Source organism: Carex rostrata, chromosome 6, assembly GCF_964058835.1.
Source record: "Carex rostrata chromosome 6, lpCarRost1.2, whole genome shotgun sequence".
NCBI lineage: Eukaryota > Viridiplantae > Streptophyta > Magnoliopsida > Poales > Cyperaceae > Carex > Carex rostrata.
Window position 1 is genome coordinate 5085178 of NC_135923.1, and position 21147 is coordinate 5106324.

Below are 21147 nucleotides of genomic sequence, written 5' to 3' on the forward strand. Positions count from 1 at the left end.
GGGTATCATGTAAATTTTTCTTACCTTGATGTGTTATTATCCTAATGTGGGGCGGTTTGATTCAGGCAGAAAACCGCCTCTTAGTAGAACGGTTAGGGCAACGATACAATTTTTTCAGCTGAGAGGGCATATTTACTATTTTTTTTAAAAGGTATTAATAAAAATTTCAGTCGTATCAGATATACCACGAGTACTTTGTGACATCATCACATGACCAGATAACACATCCAGTTTATTACAAATTTGCAGATGTTAGTGTTAGATAATGATGTGTTATTGTTATTTAAAATTGATAAATTTTAAGATATGCGGTAGCCCAAATGTCCAATAGTGTTTTTTCCTTGACGTGTCAGAGTATTGATATATTAAAGGTAACTATACAAAATCTCTAGCCCACATTGGTCCCGAATTTTTTCTAGTTACCACTCTAATAAATCAAAATTAAATGATTACCAACCGGTTAGTCCGAATTTCAATTCTACCATCCTCGCAGACTGGTCCGCGCATGGATTGTAATTTTTTTTATCAAATTACTGAAAAGAAAAGAAAAAAAATCTGTGCGCAGCCTGGATCTGCTAACGGGTTGTAATTTTTTTTTTCCGTTTTACAGTTCAGATTACTGAAAAGAAAGAAAAAAAAAATCCGTGTGTAGATTCGGTCTGCGAACTGATTTAGATCTGTGCGTGGACTCAGTCTGCGAGGGTGGTAGAAATGAAATTTTAGCTAACCGGATTGTAATCATTTAATTTCAATTTATCAGGGCGATAACTAAAAAATCGGACATTGGTCTGTTAACATGCGAAATGAAAGGGAAGTATGCATTTTGAGAGAAAGAAACAGAATATTTATCATCTCTACGAACAAAATCCAGATTTACCCCACGATTTTGGGCTTCTAAGCCTAAATTAGCCCAAAATGATGCTACAATTTCAGTTGGCCCATTTTTATTCCTATTTATTTATATCTGATAAAGGACCAACTTTTTTATAATTTAATAAAATAAGATTGCAAGTGAAATCTTGAATCTTTTCGATCTTCCCTCCAATTATTTCTTTTTAATTTTTCTTCCCTCGTTTGGGTTTTCCTTTTCACATCTAAATCTCCCGCTCTTGCGCGCTCTCTCTCTCACACTGAACTTCTCTTCTCTGAACAACGTAGGGTTAGGGTTTAATTCGAGATGTTACGATCTCGCGGCGAGCTCAGTCCGATCAACATCTTCTCCGGCGTCAGATTCGCGCTATTTGGGTTCGATTCAGTCTCCGAAGAACAGGTAAGAGGTTTACTTATCCATTCTTTAGGGGTTTTGCGAGAGTCAAGTCATTTTGTCTGACAACAACTGTTTTGGGCGTGTAACAGTATCGATTGGAGATTACTCAAAGAGGCGGTGTTGATTTGGGAAAATTCGATCCTACTTGCACACACGTTATCGTCTGTGGCCTTATTTATGTGAGTTTGATTTATTTAATTATTTTTCTTGCTGAGGAATTATGGAAATTCTTAGTAAACCATTTTATAGTGATAAGGTCTTGAATTAGTGTTTTATTTATTCTGTTACAAATTAAGGAATGTTTGATTGTGAAAAAATTGGCACACTGATGGGTTTCAGATTATATATGAAGAATTACTTATTTTTGTTATAGTGGAACTGAATTATTGAGCAAATAATTAATTTACCATGCATCATGTTGGTTAATTCTACTTAAAAGCTCTAGAAGAATTACAAATTTCTGATCCCCAAGGTCAATTTTTTTGTACCTCAATTAAACCAATATACCTGTAACAGTGGTTATCAGTTAGGAAATGCAACATATTTCTTCGATTGGACTTTGGTAACTCACGATTGAGGTGATTGCAAATGATGTTGAATCAGCTCCTTTTTTTATTCTGAAAACTATATCAACTAAAAACAATAAAAAAGAGGGGGTGGAAATTGCAAATTTTTCTTTTCTAATAGAAAGTGGAAATTTTTTGTTGTACTTTCTAATGGATCTTTTTATTGAGAAAGGATGATCCAATTTGTGTGATGGCTAGAGACAATGGCAAGATAGTTGTAACAGAGACTTGGATTGATGATACTGTGGATTTTGGTTCACGTGCTGATGAAACTAAGGTACTAAATTCTTATTGGTACAGTAACAGTACAATTTTGATCACAGTTGTGGGTATGATTGTACTAATTCTTTCTTAGTTTTACTCCCTAAATCAGAATTGAGGGTTGAATAAAAGGTAATGGTAGGAGTGTTCATACTTAGTTCTCCCCGAATTTGAATTTGAATTTGACCGGTTAACTCTCTCTCCAATTCTCTTTCCCCACACTTCCTGCAAGACTTGGTAGAACACCCTTAACCTCAATACACCATTTAGAGAGAATGAAATGCCAAAACATAAAAACAATCACATCAATTGGAAATAAAATTCTGTTTTGCAATCTTGGACAGCTTTAAAAGTAGTGTAGTAATAGAATGTAATAATGTATTGTTTTGTTCATTTTCTCGTTTGCACTAAGTGGTAGTTGACAACAGGTTTTATACAGACCCGTCAGAGACTTAGATGGAATACCTGGCAGTAAATCTCTTCACATATGCTTAACTGGATATCAGAGGCAAGAGCGGGAGGATATTATGGTAAGTTTGATTTTTATCTTTTGACTTTATTAATTTTTTTTTATGATAAATTATGTTGGATATTATTTCTGTTTTATATTAAGAAATGTGTCTTCACATTTTCAGAGGATGGTTACAATGATGGGAGCAAGGTTTTCAAAGCCATTAATTGCAAACCAAATTACTCATCTTATCTGCTATAAGTTTGAGGGTACTTTGCATTCTTAGAAATATTGAATTAATTAAAATAGTATCTTGTATCTTCTATAATGCAAATTTGCTTTATATTGGTATTAGTAACATTCTATCCTTTTCTTTTCCTTTCTTGGTTTACAAAGGTGAGAAATATGAGCTTGCTAAAAGGGTAAATATAAAGCTTGTTAATCACCGCTGGTTAGAAGACTGGTACGTAACATGTTAATTTTTGGTTCTTTTGGTTTTGTCTTTATCTTTTATTTTTAAAATCATCCCCTTTTTTTTGTCTTTATTCTCATATTTTTATTTTTTTGCAGCTTGAAAGCTTGGGCTATCTTGCCAATTGACGATTACACCAAAAGGTTAGTAGAATTCAAGTTGAATCTTGAATCACTAAAAACATAGGTAGCATTTTAGTAGAATTTGCCTTTTTTCTGTAAATACATATAGCTTTTGAAATTTTCATTAGACAACTTTTGAGTTGAATTTTATAATTCAAGCTAACTATTTCTCTGTTACCAGTGGTTGGGAACTGGAGATTATGGAAGCAGAGGCCAGAGACTCTGAAGAAGAAACTGATACTGATATGGCAAATAGAAAATCACTTGACCAGACAGTTAATAGATCTTCTCTGCATAACAGGCCTTCTTCGTCAGTAACTCACAACCCGCTTATAGAATCTCCTGCACCGACCCAATCCGGTAATCGCGAGTCAAGAGGACTAAACCAAACCCCTGCTACAACACAATCCAAAGATGTGGGTACTGAAACGATGGTCAATTTACCTATTAACTCTCCTCCACATAGTGGGCCCGGTGCTTCAGCAACACCTAATCTCCCCACTAAATCCCCTCCACCTGGACCAGTAAACAATTTTAACTCAAGCAGCAGTATCCAGGTTGTAACATCAGGCACAAATATTGGATTGGAGAAGATGATCAATTTAGCTGATAAGTCTCCTTCCCTGTCTAGTGGGCCCACTACTACTGCGGTTCCCGTTCCTGTGAGGTCCTGTGCAGGAACTCCATTGAAAAGCCCTGTCTTGGGTAGGCTAATCGAGAACCCAGATTTAGCAACACCTGAGGTCAATTTATCCTTTAAAGCCCCTTCTTTGCAGTGTGCACCTGCTTCCTCAATTGCTCTGGACCCACCTGTCAAATCTCCTGCACCAGGACCATTCAATAGCCAAGGTGCCAGAGATCACTCGGTGACAATGCTGCATGAAGAATCTGGATTAAAGAAGTTGAATTTACCTGTGAAGTCTCCATTTACTGATGGGAACAACACTCCAAGGGCTGTCCCAGGGCTACCATCCCAAAATTTAGATTTGCAAGACAAATCTGTTGCACCCAATCCATCCAATGATCCTGAAAATCTGGATAAAGTGACACAAATTGATAGCCGATTCGAGAAAATGACCAGTTCACCCATTAAAAAGACCCCTCTAGTCACTTCTAATCATACCCTCCAAAATGACCATCTGGTCAGAAATCCAGTTGAGGAGATAAAATCTGGAGAAATAGCCAATTTAAATGTCAAGTCCCCTCTGGTGACTGAAGCAAGAGACCAAACTATGGTCAAAACCCCACTTCAAGAGATCAGCTCTGAGAAAAGCATAAGCTTGATCAAAGTGGGTCAATCGAAACCTCAAAGTGAACTCCGTTGTGAAAAAGGTTACAATACGGAAACACCAGACAGTGCTAAATCCACAAGATTATCCTTGTCAGAGAACAAAGGTGATAGTTCTTCTGAACTGATTAGTTCTACCAATTTGGGATTAACAGGTAATTCAGCCACATCCCTGCAAGTTGGAATTAGATCTATAAAAAAGGGACTTAGTGTACCTTCTAAGTCCCCTTTAGAGCCCCCAAAATTCCAAGAGCTTAGCTCAGGTGGTGAACATGGTTCATTTGGGGCCAGATTACCAGTATTGACCAATTCTACTGGCATGAGGAGGAGTTACACTAGAAAGCTCAGAAAAAAATCAGCATCTCCAGAGGAACTACAATCTGATCCCTCAGTAAATACTGCCACACCAAAGGTTATAGTGGGTATTTCGCCACAAGGCTTGGGAGGCGGAAATGGGGAGGCAAATTGGGATGTTGAAAAAGAGAAGAGTGCGGAGCAGTCCTGTGCCAGTTTACCACAAAAGAGGAAAGCTTCTGACGACCCAGTTCAAAACAGCCCCCTTGTGGCAAATGATTTTGAGGAACTGGAGTGCATTAATTCACTCCCTAAGGAAAGAGATACTGGTAATGATAACACTAAGACGGTTTTGAAAAACTCAAAAACCAAAAAAACTTCCCTGAAGTGTGCCAAGCCTCCTAGGTGTTCTCCTTCAAGTTTGAATAACATAGGGTTATCTGAAGCATCTGACAAGGCGCAGGTTGAAGAGAAAAAAGAACCATGGACTACTAAACAACCTAATGCACCGGACTTCTCCAAGTATTTTGGCTCACCAACTGGTAACGTAGGGATCGGCACCTCCACTTTTGTTTCTCAGGATGGGGATATTGAAACGAGAGATGCACTTACGCAATCAGGAAAAGTTCAAGCGGAAAACAAAATACTGGAAATGAAAGGCCTGTCACCTGACAGTGTAGAGGCTGAGTTGCACAAGCATCTTAGTGACACAACTCCTAATCCATGCAATAATCACAAAAATTCTACTGGTGCTAGAATAAAGAAGGCAATTGCCAAGAGAAGTATGAAAGGGAAGGTTCAAAATCCCAGTAAAAATGTTTTTCTAAAAGCCGGCAATAATTCAGGTGCAAAACCAAACAGCAGTAGTAACAACACCCCGAATGATGCGACAAGAGATAAAGGGAAGGCATCAGATGCACAGCCTAGAGATGCAGATTCTGGCTTTTTGAGAGAAGTGAGTAATTCAAGTGCGAAACTAGAGACTGGTACCAAGTCTCCAGAGATTGGAATAAGAAATGAGGCTGAAACACCTGTTGCGAGGCCAAAAAATGTCCGGACAAATGTTTCTAAAAAAATGGGAAAGGGAAAGAGAGAGAAAATGATCAATGGTTCGAATAGTAACAAGAGTAATGTAACTATGGATTGGCTTTTAACATCAACAGAGTTAGATCCAGAAAAGGAGAATAAACCAGGTCCAGGTGAACCCAGTACTGCTGATTCCAAGTCAGTCCTCAAATGCAAAAAAACGCTTCCGACTCAGGAAGAGTGTACAAGTGGCAAAGATCGAAAGTTGGTGCATCCTAGTATGGGTTCGGTGGCTTGTTTTATTTTGAGCGGGCATCGACTGCAGAGAAAGGAATTTCAGGCGGTAATTAAGAAGTTGAGAGGAAAGGTGTGCAGAGACACACATAATTGGTCTTTTCAAGCAACCCATTTTATTGTACCGGGACCAGTACGCCGCACTGAGAAGTTCTTTGCAGCTGCTGCTTCTGGAAGGTATAACATCCAATCTTGTATCTACTATTTTTATCTAATAATTTGTGGAATCCCCATACAAACTGTGTAAATAAAACTTGACTATTTATTTTGGTAATTACTAGGTGGATATTGAAAATGGAGTACCTGACAGCTAGCAATGAGGCGGGGAGATTCATAGAAGAAGAACCTTATGAGTGGTTCGGTACCGGAATGACAGAGGATAGTTCTATTAGCTTGGAGGCCCCACGCAAGTGGCGCCTCGTGAGAGAACAAACTGGTCATGGTGCCTTTTATGGCATGCATATTGTCATTTATGGAGAATGCATCGCGCCTTCACTGGTAGAGTCTTTTTACATATCTAGTTTCATTATTTTAAATAGTAATGATACATCTTTGTATCTAAGCAGGCCCATGCAACCTGAAACCTGATTTTATAGCTAAATTTACATTTAAATTAACCATGTTTTTGTTGATCAGGATACAATGAAACGAGTTATAAAAGCCGGGGATGGCACAATTTTGGCGACATCTCCACCATATACCCGTGTTCTAAAATCCAACAGTATAGACTTCGCTGTGGTCCCCGCAACAACCCCATCTGACGATCCATGGGTGCGTGAATTTTTAAACCATCAAATCCCATGTGTGACTTCAGACTACCTTGTGGAGTATGTGTGCAAACCCGGTTACTCTTTATCAAAGCACGTGCTGTTCCAGACACAAGAATGGGCTGATAAGTCTCTCCAGAAGTCAACCAAGTTGTGCCAAGAGGTGGCGCGTGAATTTAATTCGCCTCTGAAACTTAGAGATGATAGTGTTTGGCAGGATAATATGAGGTGTGCTGTTTGTGGGTCCCATGAGAGAGCAGTGGTGATGTTGATATGCGGGGATGAAAGTGGGTCGGTTGGGTGTGGCATCGGGACCCACATAGACTGTTGTGATCCGCCACTTGAGGCTGTGCCGGAAGATGATTGGTTCTGTTGCAAGTGTAATAAAATTAGAACCAAGAAGAGTAGCTTGGCAATGAAAGGTAATAAGAGATCCAAGAAGGGTTAGATGATTTCTTCATTAGATTCCTGTAAATTGTTTTTCCTTGTGGCTTGTGTAGTAAGTGAATTAGTGGTTACATGGTACTTATTTGTAATCGTATTTGAATATGGATTTTTCATGTTTGGTAATCCTTATGTTATATATTACTGTGCTGGTTGATGTTATTTTTCTGTGTAATGTTGAACACATAGAGCACCTTTAATTTGGTTTTGCAATCAATTGGCATAATCTTTAATTATATTTTCATTTATTCATTTCTTCAATTAGACAACTGCAAGTAGTATTTTGTATAATCCAAAGTGTTTTGGTTTTAATAAAAAGTTTGCTCTATTTTTTTTTTTTTTGTTTCTGTGACACAACTTCAAAATATCCTCTAGAAATGACCTTTGTTTCCTCTATAGTAATTTATCGGCACTAATTATTATCAGATAAAATTGAATCAAATGCATATAATCCGTGTGTAGTTTGGAATTCTGGATGGACTTCATAATAATTGTTGGGCTTGGGCTCAGGTTAGGCTTGAAATGCCTCATTCGAGCTTTAGCCCAAGTATAAAGTATTATTTTGCCTATTGGGCTTTTAAATTGAATTCATCCGACAATTTGAAATTCCAAAATAAAAGGTGAATCACTTAACAATTGCTTATTTGAATAATTAGATAATATTTTTTACTTCAAAAATTAAATAATATTTTTCTGAATTAATTCAAATAATATGGAAAATCTAAGAAACATTTTTTTAATATATTATTAGAAATATAGATAAAGTGTTAACAATTGTAATTTCTTATTTGTTGACAATTGTTTAATTTAATAATATTTTCAAATTCATTCTAATAATACTGAATTTAGTACATTTCGACTATAGCTTGGTGGTAAGAGTGATATATAAGATCAACTGTACAAGGCATGATTTTGAAAAGGCCGCAATTATTTTCTTTGTTGATTAGCAAACTATAGAAATTAGAAAACGACATCATAATGCATCTAGTAATAAACTGGAAAACAAATGTTTGTTCAATAATCATCTCAACAGCAGTCAGCAGGTCATGTTTACAGCTGTCGAATATAGAATTTATGTGCTTTAAATTTAATACATCTGTCTGTAAAGCTATTTTAATTTACTTTACCGTAAAACACCTTATAGCATTATGTATTAACTTTAGTTTGTTTTATTAAATGGAATTGGTAGATTATTTTCTATTTCTATCATCATTCTTTAAGCCCTTAGTTAAATATTAATATGCACAATAAATTATCCGTCCAGACATTAATTTCATGGAGAATATTATCTTAGCCACTAAATCAAAAATTGATTCTCTTCTATTTATTTAATTAGTTATTTAGTTATCAACATTTAATTTCTAAATTTCTAAAGTCATGAAGATATAATTTCGAAGAGGAGGGCTCAAATGCTCCATTATTTTATGCTCCAATTGTATCCCAACATCTTTATCTTTAATTTCAAACAAAAGATCTGAACCTCTCATAAAATGTGCTTAGAAATCAAATTTTATATTTTTTTTATTTTTTACAATTTTTTAAGATACGTACAGAGTCATTATTTTTCAAGAAATTGTGGACCATCTATAAACAATGATATTGTACCTATCATAAAAAATAGTACAAAAGTTTCAAAAAAAAAATGGTTTCCAATTATATTATAATGTTGATATCATATTGAGCGATTCAGATCGTCAATTTGAACTTTAAAATTAGAAATAAAAATGTTGGAATACAATTAGAGCATGAAACTCTCCTCAATCCGAAATAGTTATTATTATTTACAAAAATGGATTCAAATAAAAGTCAGATCTCCTTTCGAAGCAAAGTGTATTCCAATATTCTGGTTAAAAAGGAAAGAAATAAGAAAGCGTATTCCATCGAAAAATGTTCTAAAAAGTTTGTGCAAGTAGCAATCGCACTTTTAAATTCACATGATATTATCCTTTTCTTCATCATTGGTCTCACAACTCACAACAATTTCGATGCCAACAATGCGTGTAGAATTTTTTTCACATGATCAAATATGATATTTGATATTTATTTAATCAAATATAATTACATTTATATTCATGCATTCTGAACTAAGGCACATATAAATTGAAGGTTAAAAAATCTTGAACAGTGAATTGAATTAAGGCAAGGTTTCCTAGAAGGCTGCTAAATTGATTTTTACATAAAAAATAAAAAAAAGTTATAATTATAATGTGAAATCACTTAAATCTTATTTTATAACACAAACGCTTTTCTCAAATTTATTTTTCAGTAAAAAAGATGGAATGTTCAATAATTAAGCATTTTTATCAAGGTTCTAAATAACGTGTATAGTGTTTTCGGACCATAAAAACTATGGTGCTATCGATGCTATAGCGCATTATTCCGCACTATAGCGGTGCTATATGGACATAGCACTGTTTTTTTAGCTGTTCCGCTATGACACGATAAACGCTATTTAAACCTTTAATTTTTATGTAGAAAAACTGAATTATTCATAATTTTGCCCATGCAGAACGCTGAATAATTTAGTATTTGTGCTATTAAATAAGATTTGGGTGATTTCGTGCTCTTTTTTTTTAGTAAAATTGGAGGTCAAATCATAAACTATTTAATATATTTTTATTAGTTATTACAGTAAAAAAAATTTCTCATCTAGGTTTTGAATCCATGAACCTTCATATAGAGACGGTATGTCTGTTTACCACTAGAGGGGTGATTTCGTGTTATAGGTTTAATTTTTCTTATGGTATGAATTAAAAAAAATCCTGTTGCTCATACCTCATGGAATTTCATACTAGCGTTTTTAAAATTTAAAAATTAGATCTACGTGCAATTTTGTTCGATTTTTTTCATGATGAAAAAAGAAAAGAAGAAGAATTGGCATCATGCACGTGTGCGCCTCTCTCCCTTGCGTGCTTCCAACTTAACTTTGCTTCTATTATTTGAAAAAAAAAATGCCTTTGCCTCAATCGGCAAGAAAAGTAAAATTTACAAGTCAAGATAGCACATGCCTAAGACATTCACACGTGCCATCCAGCCTAATACAATTATACCCCTCAAAAAAGATAATTTTTATTCATATAAAAACTTTAACTTTCTTAATTATATTATCATTTCAACTGCATATAGAATGTTTATAATTGGGGGGCAGAATAAGATCATTTTTTTTTCAAAAAAAATACTAATAAAACTAATAGCAAAATTTAGCTGAAATTTTTATTAATACTCCTGTCAAAAAAACTCACAAATTATGGAGAATTTAAATGTATCAGGGTCTCCAATTCAATATGTGGCTCCATTTACATATAGAATGTTTATAATTGAGAGGCAGAATAAGTTCATTTTTTCAAATAAAATATTAATAAAACTAATAGCAAAATTTAGCTGAATTTTTTTATTAACACTACTGTTAAAAAAAAATCTCACAAATTATGGAAAATTCGAGGAATATCAAGGTCTCCAATTCAATATGCGGTCTCATTCTTAGAAGGAGGTGGGGGGTCACAAATTGAATTGGAGGTCCCCAAAATCCAAAAATGCACTATAATATACTAATATTTAGTTTTTTTTTTTTTTTGCTCTGTAATATACTGGTATTTTTTGAATTCTTCAATTTATTATTACTTTTTTAAATGGTATTAATAAAATTTTTCGAAAATTTAATTGACCTGGTAAAAAGAGCGCTTGTATATTCTCTGCCACTTGGAATGCATTTCGTATGGGATTTTTTGCTTTTGATCTTTTATGGGAGTTTGATCTTGTTTCAATACGAATATTTTTAAAAGCAAATGAAAAGTTCAGATCTGTGTGAGACAGGTTGTGCGCAGGAGAGGAAAGGAAATTCAGTAAATTTGGGTACCACACAAAAATTAAAAATAAAAACAACATAAAAGAAAAGAAAAAAAAAGGACAAAATGAGACACGCATCATCAACTTAGGAAAAAAGATACATTAAAAAGAGAGATGAGAATATTTTATGATTTAATAAGACTTTTTTAAGCATTGGTTAATTATCAGATTTCTAAATAACACGCTAGCTTAATTATCAGAGTTCTAAATAGCACACTATAGCGTTAGTATAGTATTTTCAGATCATAAAAACTATGGTGTTATCAGCGCAATATGGTAATAGCGTCGTTTTTTTAACTGTTCCGCTATGACATAATAAACGCTATTTAAACCTTTATTAAGTATAGATAACCTCGTTCAATCGTGAAATGCAAGGACGAATCTACAACTCAGTCAAAGAGTGGTTAGCCATCTTTGTAATTTTAATTATTTTAATTAGATATATTGAAATTTAATTGATTTTTTTAAGTATTTATATAGTTAAGCGTTCCTTATAAATACTAAAAATGTGCTAATTAGAATTTCATTTTGTAATTGTGAAGATTTAAGTTGAAATTATACTGACCACACATTATTTATTTTATATTTTGGTCCTTCCAATTTAAATTATTTAGTTCCGCAATGATGAAATAGTTGCATAATTTTGACTTGGAATTTCTAAAATGGATATCCATAAAATAGATCTTGGTCAAAAGGCAAAATTATCTATGACCATTCCTTTTGACAGCAATCCAAAACTTATCGCATCCTGTAACAAATAGGTCTAAAAGAAGTTGACAAAAATAGCACCTAACCGTTCAAATTTGAAGTGCCAAATTAGGGGGGCAGGAATGATAGTGGCCTCAGAATAAATAAAATAAAAATGCCTGCCCCCCATTTATTATGCATTTGAGTTGTATAAATTCAAAAGACCCACCACCGAAATTTTTATTAATATCACTGTAAAAAAAAATCAACAAATTACAGAGAATTCGAAAAATATCAGGGCCTGCAATTCAATCTGCGACTTCATTCTTTAAGGACGCATATTGAATTGGAGCTTCTCCAAAAAAAAAAAAATAGTATATTACAGTGTATTTTTAGATTTTTAAGAACTTTCAATTCAATTGGCCCTATTTTTTTTTTTTTTTGAATTTTTCAATTTTAGTGGTGTTTTAATTTATTTTTTATTTTTTTGAAATGGTATTAATAAAAATTTCGGGGCCCACCAAGCCTCAGACTGTTAAATGTCAACAACCAGTGGTTCTCTCCTTTGTGGTGGGGCCAGGTTCGCAGTAGTGGTGGGGTCACGTGATAATATAATGCTTTGGTGATAATCACATCTTTGCATCATGTTACTTGATTTCATGTTTCTCAGGCGTTGAGATTTCATGCTGCTTGTCCAATGTCCATATATATTTATAATTTTATAATTCAATTTTAATTTATATGAAATAATTTCTATAAAAAGTTAAAAGCAATTATATTTGATAATTTACTTAATCTGCATATCAATTTTGAAAAGAATATATGTTATTTATTACATTTGTATTTGGATCTTGCACAATATGAATTCAAAATCGGTTATTAATTTGAAAATTAATAATATTATTCTAATGTATTTAATATGATTTGAGTTGTTTTAAAGCTATATATATATATATCTATCACGTGTAAAGATATTAATTCATAACTCATCATGAAGATGTTCAAATTAATATCTTGACATTTGATTTGATGCCCTGTCATATTTTTATTTTAAAATTTTAAATAACTTAAAATTTAAAAAATAAGATATGCTTCATATCTTTGTCAGTTATTTTGTCATTACTGCAAAACTATTTTTTTTGCATTGTATTGAATATACAAACAGATAAAATTATAAAGATAAGGACTCGTACCATTACACTAAGTCCACAATTCTATTTATAAAATTTTAAATAAAGAGTTCATTATGAGAACAATCAATTACACAGTAGTATGTTACACTATATATCAAAGGTTTAAATAGCGTTTATCGCATTATAGTGGAACGGTTAAAAAAATAACGCTATGTCTATATAGCACTGCTATAGCATCAATAGCGCTATAACTTATATGGTCTAAAAACACTATGACGCGCTATTTAGAACCCGGCAGCTATATATCAAAATGGTATGCTTCTAGTACCAGCAATTAAGACCTTCAAAATATATTTAAAAGAAGCACCTTTCATAACAATAGATGAGATAACTTGAACTCACACAGTCAGATCTATCAATTAATTGGCTAGTGCTTGGGAAGTTGCATTAAAAGAATGTAATTATGGTCAAACCAAAGGCTCTTTTTAGATGCTTTCCCAAATTTCAAAAATTTGATCCGATTGCCATGCTCTAATTTAACCCTACAACCCAGATACTATATATACCAAAACCTCTATTAGTGGCCCCAACATGCGCATGTAAAACTATGATACATGGAGCATTTCATTAATAATGCATATGCATGCATAAATTAAAAAAAATTGTAGAGATATCTATAGCATATTTAATTGGGATCCTGATAACAATCCCCGCAGTCTCAACCCCACAAAAAACCCTGCACAAACTACCAAAAAAGTCAAGGGGGGACCGCTCAAATCATGAATACTCTGCAGAAACTGTTAGTATTTAACTTGAATCATCAAGGTATTTATCGTGGATTTGCAAAGTATTAATCCTTATGAATGATCTCTATTTATGATTGAATAAATCAATCCATTAATTGTCCCCGCACAAAATTTTCTTTTTTTTTAATTGTCCCCGCACAATTGGGGACCATTAAATAAACAATCCCTCATAAATATTTGTCAGTTATCCCCGCACAAAATTTCTTTTTTTTTGCATTGTCCCCGCACAACTGAGGACCATTAAATAAACAATCCCTCACCCAATGATAAATACTTTATGTTACATGGATAAATACTTTATGTTACATAGATAAATACTTCTAAGACATAATTGCAATTTTTAGTAAAACATCAATGATAAATACTCTATGTTATATGGATAAATACTCTATGTTACAAGGATAAATATTTTATGTTACATAGATAAATACTTCTCAAACATAATTGCACTTACAGTAAAACATCAATGATAAATACTCTTAGACATAATGATAAATACTCTCATGCATAATGATAAATATTTTATGTTATATGAATAAATATTTTATGTTACATAGATAAATACTTCTCAAACATAATTGCAATTTACAGTAACCATCAATGATAAATATTCTCAAACATAATGATAAATATTTTATGTTATATGGATAAATATTTTATATTACATGGATAAATATTTCTCAGAAATAACAAATAAACATTTATTAACGGGGATTGTTACTAGTGGAGATCTATCAATACCGATCGACATTGTTCACTCTCTGAAAATGTTTTTGCCCATCTGGATGTTTCATTTGTAATTCGGGTTAAATTTAAGGTTAAAACTAAAACATATTTCTTGAATTATGATTGGTAATTAGAATTATTAGTTAGAGCATCAGAAATTACAAGTATAAGTCAAAGCATTGTTTTTTTTTTAAATTGAGTATCCAATTAGTTAATGGGTTAAACTCAATTCGAAATTATTTTATCCCCACCCCCGACGAAAATCTTGAATTTACCCCTGCTTGTTCGTACCCTTACATAATAAGTTCTAGTATTTTCATACACGTACCGATAAGTTAACAAAATAATTAATGTATATATATATCCGTACTCATCTGACTGAATAAGTTGTTTGATAATTGGACAAAAGATTTTTGTTGATATCTTTAATCCTTAGACTTAAACTGTGCTATAAGATCTGATATTGATGAGATAAACCATTAAAGCTATTTGGAAAGATCCAACAAACACTTAGAAATCAGAGAGCTAACATTTTGTTACTGCTGTAAGCCTGTAACAACACAGAATAGTTACTCAGATTAACTGCTAGCAGATAGATACCTCTGGATCCAATCCAACTGTTTACAGTATTTCAGATCAGTCCCTACCATAGTACCAGTATTGCCAGAAGGCCCAGAACTGAGAGAGCCCGGAAAGAGAAAAGGTTGCATTTTATTGTGCAGTTGCATAGCATGGTACTGTAGATGGGCACGTCTTCTTCCATGGATTTCCAATTTTCGATATATGCTGTCTTCCCAATTTCTCCAATTGAGCTCCAGTTTGCACCCCCATTTGAAAAATTACTACATTCAAACTGCATTTGGATCAAGGAAATTTTACCTTTCATGTTTGAAATTGTATATTATCTTTACTATTTTAATGTATATTTTTTTTTGCTTTATATAATATAATTATGTTCTTTTAGAACTCGTCAAATTTGATTTTTAAAATTTCTTGTCTGTCGCCGAGATTTTTTCTGTTTGGACATGTCATAGAAGCATTTCTATTTTCTTTATATTAAAATAAGTAACATACCAGAAATATTTCTCAATTGGATTGACCTCACCTAAAACCGCAAATTTTGTTTCCGATTTTCTGAAAAGGTGGATTTGTTCTGCGGTTTTGAGCTCCAAAATCGTAAAATAAAATTGTGGTTTGAGCACCTTTTGAAATCTTCTCAAACAGGATTTAGAATTCGAAATTTATTATTATTTTTGAATATTAATAAAATTTTCGGACAAGTTTACCTGCATAGGTAATTAAAAATGAAACATCATAGAAGAACAGGAGATAAGATGGGTACCCGAATCATTCCAACATTGTGGTTTTGAGCTCCTAAACCGTGGAATAAAATTGTGGTTTGAGCACTTTTCAAAACCTTCTTAAATAGAGTGTAGAAGTCGAAATTAATTATTATTTTTGGAAATTAATAAAAATTTCGGACAACTTTACCTGCATAGAGGTAATTAAAAATGAAACATCATAACAAAAATAGGAGATAAGATGGGTACCCGAATCATTTCAACATGGAAAAACCATCTGTGGTCCCTGGGGAAGTGGTATACCAACAATGGGTCACCTTGTCAGAGGGGGGAGAGCGAGAGAGCCAGAGAGAGAGAGGGGGGGGGGGGGGGGGGGGGGGGTCTGAAAAAGGATAAGGCATCATTACCTTTCTCCTTAAACATAGTGGCTGCATTCTGCATGCAGGATCTCTTGGCACTTAGTCTTATCACATCAACGCGACGACGCATCAATTCAAGTATTCAACACATCATTGAATCATACTCATTACTCAGTAAGTCTTATTAATTAGTACGAACTAAGATCTTCTGTGGCACATCTTTCTAGCTATATATGCAGTGAATCATCAAATCCATATCTATCTTGGGAACGACCCATTATCACTGTAATAACATGATACGCGATAAATTAGGGAATAATTTGTGTTTTTGAACTGAACTCCGAATAAAACAAAACAAAATCGTATAATATATTTTGTTCACAAATAAAACGCGAATCACAAACAAGAAAAGCCAATTCGTGAGAAAATTCGCATTTAGGTAGTTGTTGGAACCACTAATTCTTTTCTTTGTTTTAACTTTTAATAAAATTTGAATTGAATTATTCTTAGTGAAACAAGAAAACCAATTCGTGAGAAAATTCACATTTGTGAAGTTGTTGGAATTATTTCTAACAATATATTGCTTACTGACTTTTTATTTGTTTTAATAAATTTTTAAATTAAAGTATTCTTCGTGAAATAAGAAAAACCAATTCGTGAGAAAATTCATAATTAGGAATTTATTGTAATTATTCCCAACAATATTTTGCTTACTGATTATTTTATTTGTTTTAATAAATTTTGAATTGAATTATTCTGAGTGAAATAAGAAAAATTAATTAGTGAGAAAATTCACATTTAGGAAGTTGTTGGAATTATTCCCAGTAATATATTGCTTACTAATTCTTTTAATTGTTTTAATAAATTTTGAATTGAATTATTCTTAGTGAAACAAGAAAAATCAATTCGTGATAAATTCACATTTATGAAGTTGTTGGAATTATTTCCAACAATATTGCTTACTAATTCTTTTATTTGTTTTAATAAATTTTGAATTGAATTATTCTTAGTGGACCAAGAAAAATCAATTCGTGAATCGTGATAAATTCACATTTATGAAGTTGTTGGAATTATTTCCAACAATATATTGCTTACTGATTCTTTTATTTGTTTTAATAAATTTTTGAATTGAAGTATTCTTCGTGAAACAAGAAAAACCAATTCGTGAGAAAAATCGTATTTAGAAAGTTGTTAGAATTATTCCCAACAATATATTGCTTACCGATGCTTTTATTTGTTTTTATAAATTTTTGAATTGAATTATTCTTAGTGAAATAAGAAAAACCAGTTCATGAGAAAATTCACATTTAGAAAGTTGTTGGAATTATTCCCAACAATATATTGTTTACTGATTCTTTTATTTGTTTAAATAAAAAATTTAATTGAATTATTCTTGGTGAAACCAAAAAAAAAAAATCGTGAGACAATTTGAATTTAGGAAGTTGTTGAAATTATTCTCAGTAACTAATTCTGTTATCTGTTTTAATAAATTTTGGATTGAATTATACTTAGTGAGACAAGAAAAACTAATTTGTGAGAAAATTCGCATTTATGAAGTTGTTAAGAGCATCAACATATCAGCAATTCAAATGAGTTTCTAAATAATTATTAATCACTTTTTAAAAATTAAAGTCTCTAAAGTTTCTAACTCTCAAATCTCTAAAATTAATTTTAGAATTTCTATTAAGCCACGTCAGCAATAAATTAAAAAGCAGAAATAATTTGAGTCAATCATTTGACCAGCGTGGAGTTTATAAACAGTTTCTTAATAAGAAACTTTCCTACATAATTTCTAAGTAAGAAACACTTCCACATATCTGAAACTGGAGTAGAAACTGCCACATCATATTAGAAACTGTCATAATACCAGAGATGTAGATGCTTCGAAATATTCCCAACAATATATTGGTTGCAACTGAAAATGTTTTATCTGTAAAATTCGCATTTATAGACGATCTAGGCATAATTACTAATCCTTTATATAATACTTCACATTACCTCTCGAGAGAATGATCTTAACAACAAAGTAAATATAGAGTAAAATATTAATTTAAAAAAAAAGACAAGGAAAGATATGAATATGAAATAGTTGACTTTTTATTTTCAATTTCATATTCCACTAATCAATAGTTTTTTTTTTCATTTAAGTTCAATAAAATAAAATAAAATTTTATTTAACTATGTTATGCAGATAATTCAAGGAGCTATTTTTTTTGTTAGAATTCAAAAAACGGAAAAATATTTTCACCATAAAATAAACCTTCCAATTATTAATTATATTTTTTTATCTGCATAATAATTATGCCACATCAAAAATCTAAAAACTTGAAATTAAAATGTGATATACACAAATACGGCATGCCATAATTTAATTTAATTATTGAAATTTGTGTTGTGGCGGTACATTGTCTCTATTATTTACTAGTAATAGTTTTAATTTTTAAAGAACATGAAAAATGAGGTGATTAAATTACATATAAGAATGTGGGGCGTAATTGCGACACGAAAACAATAAAACATTTTAATCCTACTCAAATTTAAATTTCCTATTATTTTATGCATTGACATCTCTACTGACATGTCAAAATCTTCAACAACGTATCGATTTCGTGCCTGCGAACCCGATACCGTTATTAACAGAACAGTCGTTTCTATACCATCAATGTCTCCATGTTTCTTGTAAGAAGAGGAATTATCATTTTTAATGAATAATTGTGACCTTATTTTTTATCTATCATGTCATCAGAATAATACATATTTTTGCACACTAAATTACAGACCGTTTTTACCATTAGCATTTTAAGAGATTTTGAATTTTAAATTATTCATTGTTTCTACAAAACATTTTATCTGGCGTGATTTATAAATGTATTTATAAACCATTGATCCATTTATCATCTATGCACATTATGCACATTTTAAGTCTTTCAATTATGACCGTCGGCAAATATTAATTGTTTTACAATACATTAATTAATAACCCAGAATGTTTGAATTATAAGCATATTATGAAAAAATTACAAAAAAGCCCTCATAAGTTTCCTCGCTGGTATTTGTTGTGTTGTGCACAGTCACATGGCCTAGGCCAGAACAGAACTGACATCATTAGGTAATTGCACAAGCAATCAAACTAAGAAATAATGTCAACTTGTGAAGAGTGTTTATCCGGTTGGGTGTTTATGGCAAATGTGAAAAGGTGGAGGGACCAAGACATAAAATATTAGTTCTTTCTGGTACAAGTCAGAGTCCGTGTAAGACAATACCCTGCCTCTTAAGTCAAGCTCTCTCTGCTGGCATAAGACTTTCCCTGGTAATTATTAAAACCTATTTCTGGTACATGTAATGTAACCCACATCACACCCATCATCCATGTCTAACTTGATGTAATGTTATAATAATTATATCTTCTTAAATTACAGAGATGCAGTGATTAGGGGTATAAACGGAGCGGATTCGAAGCAGATAATACTAATACCGTATCCGTATCTGCCTTTCAATGAGCAGATACGGATACGGATAGTGAACGGATATCAAATTTTAAAACCAAATCCGTCTTAAACGGATACGGATACGGATACGGAGCGAATAATTGTCGGATAATTGAGTTATACACTTTAAGAAACAAAATACTGTTTTGTTGTTGTCTTGAAACAATGGCTAAAACAAATTTAAAATACACTAAAAGCATATTACTTTCACGGGCTAAAGATTTGAATGGGAAAAAATGGAGAGTGAAGAAATTGAGGTAAAAAGGAAATAAAATAGCGCTATTGTAGCACCATCACCAGCGAAAAAAGAGATTAAATTGAAAACCAGATCGTATTATCACTAATCCCACAACTAAGACTGAAATGAATATATAATAATTATATAACAATTTCTATCTGGAGCAGTAAAGTCGGAGCCAGTTGGGTTCAATTTCAAATCTGAATAATTACGGATACAGATACAGATATTCATCTTCATAAAATTATCCGTATCCGCATTGAATATACTCTATTTGTTTCAGGTAAAAAGCACGTACGGGATAATTTGTTTTGAATAAACTCGATTTCTTTTGTGTTAACATTCCTCGTTTCAATTAATTAAAGAAAAAATGAATTAAATAAATATTACCAGAATGGAATCTCTTTCCACAACAAACCACTTCCAAAATAATTGAATCCACTTAAATAGTAATTGTAAGTGATTAAGTCGTCTAACAAATTGAAGAAGAAATAAACATGTCTCCAATTCTGCAACTGTGATTATGTCATTAATTAGCAACCTTTTTAATGTCGTTCAAAGTGGTGTATGTAGAATTTGTAGATGCATAAAGTTGACTAATATTTATATACAACTTGTGTGTTTCTCCTTGAGATAGGAGATGGGTCAGTTCCCCAAATTCCTAAATAACTAAAAGTATACATCTATGAGATGTGTTCCAAAAGCAAAACGAAGTAAACAAGGCAATAAAAAAACAATGCAACTTTTATTTTTCTTTCAAACCAAGGTTGTTCTTTCATACTTTTCTCGTAAGTAGCAATACATGATGATAATGAGCAAAAGCTGTATAATGACAACCTTTACTAAATTCATTATTTGATTATTCAAAGTTTTCTTTATACTTGATCTATATTTGTTATTGGGTTCATAAAAAAAGACTCCATTTTCTTTTTTGTGATCATGATTAATAAGTAGCATGTGTCAATTATATCTCTATTTTTGAATGATTACTAACTTCAATAAAAAAAACATATTGAAACATATATAATCATTACATGTCATCCTTTTGTTTTCTCCAATAGAGTAAAAACGAAGAAATATCGATCATTTTTTTATAACATTAATAAATTATAAATTTTCAATATTTTGAATAACTTTTTGCACATTTTTTCTATTATAGTTTGATTCTCAACCTTTTATATACGCGTGAAAAAAGTGAGATATGGATTACATCTTACTATTCAATTCCTTTGTTACTTGAGTTTTACTTTTACGTTATATTACCTTTATTGAAAAAAAAGCATAATGGAATACACAATCACAAGATTCGCG

The 21147-nt window shown here is 32.1% G+C and overlaps 1 protein-coding gene across 1 annotated transcript; it reads left to right on the forward strand.

Annotated features, from left to right (window-relative positions):
* The first annotated feature begins 1043 nt into the window (after nt 1-1043).
* Nucleotides 1044-7363, forward strand: LOC144555993 (transcription coactivator). The gene is made up of 10 exons (XM_078304458.1): nt 1044-1270; nt 1357-1446; nt 2006-2110; nt 2523-2624; nt 2730-2814; nt 2942-3008; nt 3116-3160; nt 3321-6218; nt 6323-6539; nt 6678-7363. The coding sequence occupies exons 1-10, from the start codon at nt 1178-1180 to the stop codon at nt 7254-7256; spliced, it is 4281 nt and encodes a 1426-aa protein (XP_078160584.1). The 5' UTR covers nt 1044-1177; the 3' UTR covers nt 7257-7363.
* Nucleotides 7364-21147: the final 13784 nt, after the last annotated feature.

Coding starts and splice junctions, on each gene's coding strand:
- LOC144555993 (XM_078304458.1), top strand. CDS start 1,178: ATGTTACGATCTCGCGGCGAGCTCAGTCCGATCAACATCTTCTCCGGC. Junction 2,625..2,729: donor AAGAGCGGGAGGATATTATG/GTAAGTTTGATT, acceptor TCACATTTTCAG/AGGATGGTTACAATGATGGG. Junction 3,161..3,320: donor ATTGACGATTACACCAAAAG/GTTAGTAGAATT, acceptor CTCTGTTACCAG/TGGTTGGGAACTGGAGATTA.